Source organism: Hyaena hyaena, unplaced genomic scaffold (assembly GCF_003009895.1).
Source record: "Hyaena hyaena isolate Hyena2069 unplaced genomic scaffold, ASM300989v1 scaffold_1666, whole genome shotgun sequence".
Lineage (NCBI taxonomy): Eukaryota > Metazoa > Chordata > Mammalia > Carnivora > Hyaenidae > Hyaena > Hyaena hyaena.
In genome coordinates this window covers 2,175-14,091 of record NW_024082297.1, presented here as the reverse complement: position 1 = coordinate 14,091, position 11,917 = coordinate 2,175, and the positions used below count along the sequence as shown (strand labels likewise).

General features: G+C 35.9%; 1 protein-coding gene across 2 annotated transcripts; it reads left to right on the top strand.

The window, feature by feature from the left end:
* Window positions 1-307: 307 nt before the first annotated feature.
* Window positions 308-7,688, top strand: SPP1 (secreted phosphoprotein 1). 2 transcript variants are annotated; one of them, XM_039224541.1, is made up of 7 exons: window positions 308-411; window positions 1,501-1,565; window positions 1,674-1,712; window positions 4,515-4,595; window positions 4,890-4,931; window positions 5,970-6,248; window positions 6,944-7,688. In XM_039224541.1, the coding sequence occupies exons 2-7, from the start codon at window positions 1,512-1,514 to the stop codon at window positions 7,346-7,348; spliced, it is 900 nt and encodes a 299-aa protein (XP_039080472.1). In that variant the 5' UTR covers window positions 308-411; window positions 1,501-1,511; the 3' UTR covers window positions 7,349-7,688. The 2 variants fall into 2 exon arrangements, with proteins under 2 accessions (XP_039080472.1, XP_039080473.1); XM_039224542.1 differs by lacking the exon at window positions 4,515-4,595.
* Window positions 7,689-11,917: the final 4,229 nt, after the last annotated feature.

Here is an 11,917-nt window from a genome sequence, read left to right as displayed (position 1 = left end):
TTTTCCTTCTAATTCAGAAATTATAAACTCTCTGAAAGAACTAGTCATTCCTCCCCGCTTTTTTTAGAGGACCCCTCAATGCCCTTCGATGACTCTGAATGTCAATCCCATAAATGCAAAATCTAGTTAATGATACTGTATGTAAGTAATATTTTAACTGTAGAGTAGTTTGTGTGTTTGCTTCTTTGTCTTTTTTAACCACAAAAACCAGAGGGGAAGTGTGGGAGCAAGTGGGTTGGGCAGTGGCAAAAAAAACCTCATGACACATTTCTCCGCCTCCCTGTGTTGGTGGAGAATGTCGGGAGCAGCATTTAAATTCTGGGAGGTCCTGGGTGTCAGCAGCAAGAAGAGAAGGCTAGCACTGCCACACGGTCCAGGACTGGGCTCTCTTCTCAGCAACCACAGCTCAAGGTAAGCCCGCAGTGCACTGTCCTATGTGCTTGGCTTCATTTCACGGGGGAGGGCAAGTGGTAAGGAAGAGTTAAACTGTAAAGCTGTTAAGCAGACTTAAATCGTTCTTGTCCTTTACTTGAGCATGCCAAATACATTATAGATTTCCTGGAGAAAAGTGACTGGCTATTTTGAAAGCCAGTCATATATATAATTCAGAAATACTTCGAGTCCTCAAAAGAACTAACACTATTTCTTCCAAACAGAAAAAAATAAAATAAACATTCTATGCCCCTTTCAAATGATTACATATACATTATTTCTAATGGGTAGATGGTTGTGGGAGCATTTAAAAGGAAAAGGATCTTTAGTGGTAATGTAAGCTAATAATAATGCTGCTTTTTGATGATTTAATGTATCCATCCTATTTTTAAGAAAAAAAAACAAACCTTCCTGAATATTTTACTTCTGTATTTAGCTGTTAAATTTTTCACCAAAATACAAATTGACACTATGTAGACTTGTTATCATGAATAGAAAAGCTGTTGACTATTTTCAACGTGTTGTTTTTTGTTTCAAATTTCTAGAATGCCTTTCTTAAATAACTGAGTTTTACCTAAGTAGTAACTTTTTAATAATTAGTTAAGAATCACATTTAAAATGCATGCTTGAAAAATAGAGAAAGCAAGTTTCTTTCTGTAGTTTTACTTTCTCTTTTTTTCCTTGTGTTTTTCTTCTCTAAGAAATAAGTATACTAACACTAGCTTATATTTTAATTAAATTATTAATGATCTGTTTTTAGGGTTAGACAGCTGGAGATATCAGATAGTAATGGTATAATCCCTGGAACTCTAAATTTTAAAGTTAAATATAAACTCATAACATTCCTTTCTCCCTTACCTAATAGTGAGAGATGGAGGATAGAGGTGGCATTACAAATATTAACTCAAAAGACCATAGTGAATGCAACAAAAGTTTTCTCCAAAAGGAAGAGAATGTTGTACAGAAAATGCATTTTATTTGTAATTATTTTGTAATATGGTAGCATCCAGAGGTATCACTGTTTCACCCTACAAAGAAATTAAATATTCCTTACAAAATATTTTTCAGGAAGAATAACCATGAGAATTGCAGTGATTTGCTTCTGCCTCCTGGGCATTGCCTATGCCATTCCAGTGAGTACAGCTGAATCTTAAAGGAAATTTCTGAAAATACATGAATTATGTACTCCCATGTGCTGGGAACACATTCACATTATAATCTTCATCTTTTCTGTTTCAAAGATTAAACATGCTGATTCTGGGAGCTCTGAGGAAAAGCAGGTAAGCATCTTTTAGGTTTATCATGTCCTTAAATTACTTATGCAGCTATACAAGAGGCACCACAAACATTTGTTGCCATTTTACTTAAGTTCATAGTCATGCTGTTAATTGATAAGTAGTGACTGCCTGCTTTCAACCTAGGCCAGTACTAAGTACATTTACAGATGGTCCTCGATTTATCATGGTTCAATATACAATTTTTCAACTTTATGATGGTGATAAAGCCATATGCATTTAGTAAAAACCATACCTCAAATTTTGAATTTTGACCTTTTCCTAGGCTAACAATACATAATACTCCCTTGTGATGCTGGGCAGTGGTAGTGAACAGTGAACTGCAGCTTCCTGTCAGCCACATGATCACAAGGCTAAACACCAATATGCTTTTGACCATTCTGTGCCCATACAACCATGTCATATTTTACTTTAAGTACAGTATTCAATACATCATATGAGATATTCAATACTTTATTATAAAATGGGCTTTGTGCTAGATGTGTTTGACCAACTTCAGGCTAATGGAAGCATTCTGAGCATATTTAAGGTGGGCTAGACTAAGTTATGACACTCCATATGTTAGGTATATTGATTACATCTACGACACACCGTATTTTCAACCTGCAATGGGTTTATTGGGACATAACCCCACTGCAAGTTAAGGAAGAGCTATATAATTTTTAGTAACTATTTGCTCTTAACATCAAATTAGATTTTTTATACAATGAAATAACGCTCTAGACCATTATCACTTACGTAAAATGAATTCTATGAAGTTGTGTGACTTTTTCTTTCCATGAGTCAACATACTGTGCTAGACGTAGAAAGCTCCACCCTTTGCTTTACTAAGTGTAACATTTGTCTCACATTACTGGATAGTTTATGTGACTCTAAAATTCACACTATCTTCTAAGATATTTGCTAAGAAGCCCATTACATAAAGATAGTCTTTCATACTGTTTAGATCTATTATGCGTGTCAGCTGATTTTAGATAATTTTCTAATCAAACAGAAGACCAAATCAAACCCTTTATTATAAGTCTTTGACCAGCACCATAGATGTACACGCCTCTCCAAAAAAGGTGAAACTGTGCCAGCCAAACAACAAATGGGCATTGTCCTGAGGAGCTCACAAAAAGCACACAGAATTCAATCCCAGATGAACAGAATAAAGGCCATAGAGAGTTGCCTGGGGTCACGGAAAATAGATTGCTTAATGAAGACATTTAGAGAAGTATTGCTGTATGTGTTTGGGTGTGCAAGTAGGTGTTATAGGCATGTCCAACTGATTTAAGAAAACAAGTATTGAACAACCCAGAAAAACTTACATTTCCAGAAACTATAGACGTCACACTATTTGAGGCAAGGATTAGTGCCTTCTTAATAGAACAAATATGGCACATAAAGCTATGACAGTATAAATTATTAAATGACAGTTAGAAGATTCAACCCACCAGAATCCTAGAACCTTAGACTAGCAGGAAACATGGAAAGTTAATAGGAAACACCTCTGAAGATGAACCCTGGTTATCTGTGAGTGTTACGACTATTAGGGGGTTTGGTCTGCTTATTTTGTTCATCTACATTGTCTTCATATTACCTTGTTTTAAATCATAAATTGAACTTATAAATGGATTCCCTCTGAGCCCATATTACATGTCTCATTGGGAAATAGATATATTAAGTATAAATATATTAATTACTAATTATATACATTATAACATATTTGTATATAATCTTTCCAAGACGGAAACTTGGAACTCATCTAGACCAGTAGTTTTCAGATCATTTTTAGGCAAGGGACCCCTTCTTTCAGCAAATGCTTTCTGAGAAGCCCACTGTGAAGCTTCTCTGGTTAGAGCCAGCCATGAGGAAACCCAAGTGCTCCTGACTGGCTGCCTCCCCACCCCTCCCCCACTTGGTGGTTGGCTGTGAAAGGGACTCTGTGGAACCGCCAGGAATCTCATTCTCAATGACAGGGATGTGAAAGGATTGGCTCTGGGTGATACAGCTCATCAGATGACACTTATTCAGAGCAACTTCCACTCGTCTGCACTAGGATAATCATTTTCCAGATAAATAACTTGGCTAGAGGAAAAACCATTCATGTCTGTGGCACCTTGGAGCAACAGAACTTCTGTGTGATGATGTTAATATTCTACTTCTGTACCGTCCACTCAGAGAGCAGCTAGACACCTGTGGCTATTAACTGATTTTTAAATTTTATTAAATTTTAATTAAGTAACCACATGTTCTATGGCTGGAGGATACCATATCAGACAGCATAGCTTTAGATGAAGATCACCACCCATTAAGGGAACTTCTGCTTTAGCTGTGCTTTATCTGAGGAAATTTCAGCTAGCAAGCATGGAACAGGAATGCACAGTATTCAGTATGCACAGAATGTATCAGTGCAAAGAGCCAGTTTGCCTGGATTTGAACCCTGAATCTGCTACTTTCTACCATGAAACTTCATTGTGGCTGAATTTCTCCCAATCTGTAAAATGGGAAAAATAATGCTACTCATCTCACAGGGGTTTGAGATGATTAAATGAATAAATATTTGTAAATCACTTTGAAAAAAAGTACCTGGTCCCCAGTAAGTGCTATGTAAGAGTATATTAAATGAATCTGCAAGAAAAATAAATGCTAAAAGAGATATCTAAGGCTCTGGTTGACCACATACATGCATATTATGCTTATCCACCAAGGTCAGTGAAGTGTAGTTGGTTTTTTTAGCTAATCTCTTAGAGATCTTTTATGTTTCTTTTTCAAATAATGACAAATATGCAACATTTTTTGTAGCTTTACAACAAATACCCTGGTGCTGTAGCTACTTGGCTAAAGCCTGACCCATCTCAGAAGCAGAGTTCCCTAGCACTACAGGTATTTTTAATTTTTAACTAATTTTAAAAATTACATTTTTCAAATTAGATCACAGCAACAAAAAGTAGCTATCATGCAGGCCATTTGGGCCGATAAATGGAGCCTTCCTGCCTGTGGGTAAACGTAAGCTCAAGATAGCAATTGATCTGGTCCCGTTGACTTCCCTTCACTTTAAGCCACCCACGTTTGAGGCTGAAAAAGGAGAACTGCTTGGGATAGAAAAGGCTAACTTTTTAATTACAATATTAGGCATGTTTGATGTACACTGCCTGATATATGTCCCTCCTTCTTCAGAATACTGTACTCCCTGAAGAAACTGATGACTTCAAACAAAAGGTAAGTTCTCACCTTGAATCCGAGGCTGACCATGCCTTGGGGAGATTAAAGAAGCCACTCTTTCTACTAATAACATTGCCCGTGTTCAAGTCTGACAAGATTCTCTTAGCAAATTTTCCAGTAAATTGCCAGTCTAAAACTTGCTCAGAAGAAAAACATGTATTTACTAAATGGCAGAAGTAACAGATTCCTACAGATAAGTTTAGGGTGGCAGGAAATGTTTGCCAATGTCTGTTATTTGAAATACTAAGACTCTTAATATTTTAAGGTATTTTGTAGATGTCTTATCCAGTATCTGATAAGCATCTAATTAATGCCTATGAAAGCCAAGATTTTGTCTCTAGGAACATTTCTGTTCCTAACATAATGGTTTATGTGAGAACTATCTTTTTTATTAGGATTTTTAATATATTTGCTAAACAGACAGATAAGTTAAATTTGTTTTCCTTAAGATCTGTTTGAATATGTTAAGAATCTCTAAATAGGAAAGCTACATAAATAACCTACTATATTTGCTAATCAGAAGTTTAATAGACATTAATTGGTTAATTTAACTGACAGCTTTGAGCTGCAATTTATACACCTTTTGCTTATCCATGCTAATAAGGAGGTGGTTTTAGGTTTTTGTGTATGCATTAATATAGGAGTGCTCCAATATCCTGAGAATTCTTATTTCAAATAGAAAAAATAATCCCATAATTATGTAGCTGTAGTTATTTCATCATTGAATTTGGTCAATTAAATAATAATATCTAATATGAACAAGGAAAAGCAATGTTATCAATTTAAACGATATACTCACGTATATTGCTTGAAAAGGTCTATGAAAATAATTACTTATGGAAAATCAAGCAAAACACCTCAGATTATGATTCCACTTATCCTTGTGTTAAAGATACTAACATTTGCTCCTAATAGCCACTGAGTACATTACTGTGAATCAAAGATTCTGAAAACAAAATAGTTTGAAAGACACTCTAAAGACTAAGGGAAAATAAAAACCTTTACCTGAATTTTTCTGACCGTCTTGATTTTTAGACCCTCGCAAGTAAGTCCAATGAAAGCCATGATGTAGATGATGAAGATGATGCCGATGATGTGGATAGCCAGGACTCCGTTGATTCCCATGACATAGATGACGACTCTAACCAGTCCGATGAATCTGATGAACTGGTCACTGACTTTCCCACTGACGTTCCAGCAACCCAGTTGTTCACCCCAGCTGTCCCCACAAGAGACTCATATGATGGCCGAGGTGATAGTGTGGCTCATGGACTGAGGTCCAAGTCTAAGAAGTCCCACAGATACGAAGGCCAGGTAAATCCTTTAACAGACACATCAGATATTTATGATTAGAGCCCAATTCTAGGAACTCCAGGTGTGCATAGGCATATTCATTTATTCATTCAGTAACATTATTAATTTATGACTTTCAAACAGAAAACCTCTTTCCCCTTGGTGATTTTATGTTTAAGGCCATGCTATTTCTCCCTAATTTTATCTCTCAATCACAATGCTCTTTTTCCAAATCCTGGCTGTAAAGCATTTATTCTTTCACTTTTTTAGTTTAAAAAAAACTTTGGAAAATATCAATTATTTTCACAGTATAATGGTCAGGTTTTGAAGCTAAATTCCTAAGTACCTAGTACTCTAAGATAAACTGTAGAGTTGCAAATCACACTAAATGTACAGTGGAAGGATCTGGATTGAACACATACCCTTGGCATTTACTATTCATTTTACTCTAACTTTCTATTCACTTTCCCTTTATGTAAAACAGAGATAATGAGACCTACTTCAAGTTTTCATCATATGCATAATTGATGTACCTATTAAACTGGAGATGAATATGTGAAAAGTCTTGGCAAAATAACATGCTAGTCCTGTTTTTGGCTTCACCCAAATTTAGACAATTATCAGTTTAAATTGGCCTAAAAGTTAGGAAGCAGAATTACAACACCCCTATCCCTGACTATTCATTTATTCCTTCTTCCATTTGTTCTGTGATTCAGTATCCTGATTCTACAGAGGAGGACTTCACATCACTTGTGAAAAGTCAGAGTATGGAAGATGACTTCAATGCTGTTCTCCTTTCCCACACCGTGCGGAGGTCTCTTGATGGGGATAGCCATGGGAAGGACAGCCAGGAAACAAGTCAGGTGGATGACCACAGTATGGAAACCAAGAGCCGCAAGCACTCCAAAGAGTATAAGCTGAAGGCAAGTGATGAGAACAATACACATTCCCAGGAGATTGGTAGTCAGGAAAGTCAGGATGTCAGCAGTGAGCTTGTCAGCCAAACAGTTCAAAGCCATGAAAAGGAGCTAGTCCAAGACTCTGAGAGTGCGGAAGAAGATAAACAACTGAAATTTCGCATTTCTCATGAATTAGAGAGTAAATCTTCTGAGTTCAATTAAAAGGAGAAAATGCAATTTCTTACTCTGCTTTTAGTAAAAAGAAAGAATATATTATAGCAAGATGGGCGACAATATGAAATGCTTATTTCTCAGCTTAGTTGGTGAATGTATATGTATATGGATCTGGAAATAGATACCATTTTTGATCATTAGTTTAGCATGTCGCTTCATGGTAACATCCTTGCAAACTAAAGCCCCAGAGTTTGGTCTATGTTCTTTCCATATAAGAAATGCAAACTGTCAGTGCATTTTAATGTTTGCTATTCTTTTATGAATGGAAATTTATGTAGAAGCAAACAAAATACTTTTACACACTTATAAAAGAGAACATAAAATTTTATGTCACTGTAATCCTTTGTTTTTTGAATTAGTGTACATTTGGTTGTGATTATTTTTTGTGTGTGTGAATAAATCTTATACCTCAAATATAATGAGAGTTTGGTGGTATCTGTGGCTTTTTATTCCCCCAGCTTAACTGAGATGCAAATGACATAAAACATTATGTAAGTTTAAGGTATACTAAATGATGATTTGATACACTTATATACTACAAAATGATTACCACCATAACATTAGTTAACACCTCTATCTTGTCACCTCCTCTATCCTATCACATAATCATCACTTTTTTGGATGAGAGCATTTAAGGCGCACTGTCTTAGCAATCCGTTGTTTTCTACCCCCACCTCCCCCTGCGCACAACTGCCAGCAGTTAACAAGTGTAACTATTTTAATGAACCTGCTAACCTTAGTAGAGAGCAATCTAGGGTCTTCTGGATTAACTGTACAGTTTCTGGCTGAGCTAAAGTTCCTAGTTAAGGTAACAGAATTCAAGTGGGGACTGATAATCAGCCAGAAATTCTCCATCCATGGACTCCACAAGCCACTTACACCCAATGGAACACCTTTTTATAATTTTCACAAAGCTGATACGAAAGCTAATGAAAGCCTGGATGCAATCACAAATCAATTTTATTGTTTCTTATCACTCACCATTAATTTGCTCAGTAAATTTATTGCTTTCTTGCCCTTGGAAGAAACCCTGATAGATTCCATAGCTATTTTTTTCCTGATAGCTATGTTGATCCCTCATAGATAATAAATAGGCCTCGTGTATTGGAAAATTCTTAAATACAGTTTCAGGTAATAATCAAGATTTTCAATTTCATTCAAAATGAAAAGCTCTGGAAGCCTGAAGTCGAGCAAGCATTTTTAGTTCCATGTCTTGTTCCTCTGCTCTTTCTGAAACTAGAAATTCCATTTGGAAATTTAAAAATTCTTTATTAAATAATTTATTAATAGGACAAAAGGGGAAAAATTAAGAATTTCTAAAAAAGAATCATAATGCAAACACAAAATCAATAGAGTGCAGTTAAGTCAGTGATCACAGAAAATCCACAGCCTTAAATACCTGCAACAACACATTAAAAAAAGGAAAATGAATTGAGCTCCCATCTTCAAAATTTTAAAAGAGCAACAAAGTAAAGCAGAAGAAAGCAGAAAGAAGGAAATAGTAAACTTAAAAGCAAAAGTTCTGAGTTAGAGAACAGAGAAATAGTAGAAACTAATAAATCAAAATGCTTCCTCTTTGTGAAAAGCAACAACAAAATAGATAAACCCTTAACTAACCCGATAAAGGAACAAAGATAGAAAGCACAAATAAGAAATAAAAGCAAGGAGATAATCAACGAAACTGATAACTTTTTAAGTATCAAAAGACTATACAACTCCTACAAATAAAATGGAAAATCTAGATGAATTGGATTATTTTCTAAAAAAATACAATTTACCAAAACCGGCCTTGCTATACATGGAAAGCATAACTAGACAGATTTCTATAAAGGAAAGAAGTTATCAAAGAACTAACTATAAAATTTAGATCCAAATGATTTTACAGGGGAATTCTATCAAACTTTCAAAGACCAGGGGCGCCTGGGTGGCTCAGTCAGTTGAGCGTCTGACTTTGGCCCAGGTCATGATCTCATTGTTCGTGGGTTTGAGCCCCACATCGGGCTCTGTGCTGACAGCTCAGAGCCTGGAGCCTGTCTTCAGATTCTGCGTCTCCCTTTCTCTCTGGCCCTCCCCTGCTCACGCGATCTCTCGCTTTCAAAAATAAACAAAATATTAAAAGATTAAAAAAAAAAAAAAAAAAAAAAAAGACCAGATAAGCCCAATATCATTTAAATAGTAGCACAGAGGGAAAACTCTCAAATGATCTTTATGAAACAAGTATAATTTTAACACCCAAACCTGGTAAAGATTACACACACACACACACACACACACACACACACACACACGAAAAGTATAAAGCAATCTCACTCATGGCTAGGAATGGAATAATCCTAAATAAAATTATCAGCTTAAAATTAAGTTTAAGGAGTGTATCATAATCAAAGGGTGCGGTTATTCCCAGACAACCAAGCTTCAATATTAGTAAATACATTAGTAGTTCATCATGTAGTTAGATCTAAGGAGAAAAATGTTGATTAGATGTATAGATGATAAAAAAAATTGTGTTAGCAAGCTACCACTACTGTGAAAATAGTGAGTAACAAACACCCCTGACATCTCAGTGGCTTACCACATCAAATATTTTTCTTCTTCTCACTTTCTAGTTTGTGGGTTGGCAAGGGTGGTTATGCTTCAGGCTGCAGGATGGATTCGGGTCTGCTCCATATGCTTCTCCATTTGGATCATCTACTACTCAGGGCGTGTCCTTCTGATGGTAGAGGCAGAAACACAAAAGGGGTGAGGAGAAACATATGATGCTTTGGCCTATGAAACTGACACACTACCACCATTGATCAAATTCCATTGTTTAAAAAGCAAATTGCATGCTCAAACCCAAAACTGGTATACAGGTAATTATTCTCTCCCAACAATATACCACGATAGAAGAAGGGAGAAAAGAACTAATTGCGAACACATAGTAAAATGTAGCACAGCTTTTGAGAAATTTTAACACTCATTCTTAATTTCATAAAAATAAAATTAAGAGATACTTTCTTGACATGATAAAATATTTCACATCTCAGCTCAAAATCCAGCGTCACACTTGGTGGAGAAACAGTAGAGACATTCTTATTAAGATCCAGGATGAAGCAGGTTTGTCCTGCTCCACTCCACTACTATCTAGCAAAGCACTGGCGATAAGAGCCAATGATCATAAGCATATAGATGCGTAAGATTTGAGAAAGAATTACATTATATCTCTATATAGATCATGAAATACTACACCTAGAAAAAGAGAATCAGTACTAATTTATGTAAGGTACCATAATATAAAATGTACCTGAGACACATATACAAAAATACAAACAGTAACCATTTAAAAGATATAATGTCATTTAATATAGAAACAAAACCTGGGGCACCTGAGTGACAGCTCAGAGCCAGGAGTCTGCTTCCGATTCTGTCTCTCTCTCTGTCCCTTCCCCCACTCTCCATCTTCCAAATAAACATTGAAAAAATTTTTAGAAACAAAACCAAAAAAGATAAAATACTTAAGGAAATGTGCCAAAACTACATTAGAAAAACTGTGAAACACTTCTGCAAGCCAAAAAAGACTTCAAGAAATGGAAAGGCATTATTTGTTCTCATATAAGACAACTCAATATCATAAAGATGACAATCCTCCCCCATGTAATATATAAATTTGATTCCAGTTAAAATAAAGGTAAACTTTTTCCTAGAATTATGCAAGCTAATTCTAAAGTTCATATGGAAAAATAAACATACAATAATTAAAGGAAAATAAAAGCAATAGCCCTAACAAGTATTAAATCAGGCTACAAAGCCTCTCTAATAAAAAATACTGTGGTACTGGCAAACAAATAGAGTGGGAAGGGAGTAGTAAAGCCAAAAATCCACCCAAGTACATGTGGAAATTAGAATATGCCATCTAAGATCACTTGGGAAAAGATGGACTTCAACAAATGATGTTGAGTGACTGGATATCCATTTGGGAAAAGATAAAATTGGATCCATAACTCACACTGTACATCATAAAATTCTCCAAATAGACCAGAAATCTAAATTTCAAAGGAAACTATAAAGGGGCACCTGGGTGACTCAATAGGTTAAGTATTCGGTTTCAGCTCAGGTCATGATCCTGCAGTTCTCGAGTTGGAGCCCTGCATCAGGCTCTCTATTGCCAGCACAGAACCCTCTTCAGATCTTCTGCTCTCCCCCACCTGTCTCCCCCTCCTCCATTCTTGCTCTCTTTCTCTCTCTCACCCCCCGCCTTTCTTACTCTCTCTCTCTCTCTCAAAAATAAATAAACATTTAAAAAATAAATTCCTTTAAATTTATTCCTTTAAATAAAGGAAACTACAAAACCATTAGACAAATACATGAGGTAGTTAATTTATCACTTGGGTGTGGGAAAAGCTTTTCTATGAGAAGACCCAATCCCCTATCACCTGCTATAAACTAAATGTTTGTGTCCCTCCAAAATTCATATGTTGAAACCTGACCCCCAACATGAGAGTATCAGAGGTGGGGCTTTTGGGAGGTGATTAGGTCAGGAGAGTGGAGTCCTCATAAATAGATAGATGTCCCTATAAA

Excerpts from the sequence above, each read along its gene's own strand:
- SPP1 (XM_039224541.1), top strand. The coding sequence starts at position 1,512 with ATGAGAATTGCAGTGATTTGCTTCTGCCTCCTGGGCATTGCCTATGCC. Across the intron at positions 4,596-4,889 it reads AGAGTTCCCTAGCACTACAG|AATACTGTACTCCCTGAAGA; the intron begins GTATTTTTAATT and ends CTCCTTCTTCAG. Across the intron at positions 6,249-6,943 it reads CCCACAGATACGAAGGCCAG|TATCCTGATTCTACAGAGGA; the intron begins GTAAATCCTTTA and ends TCTGTGATTCAG.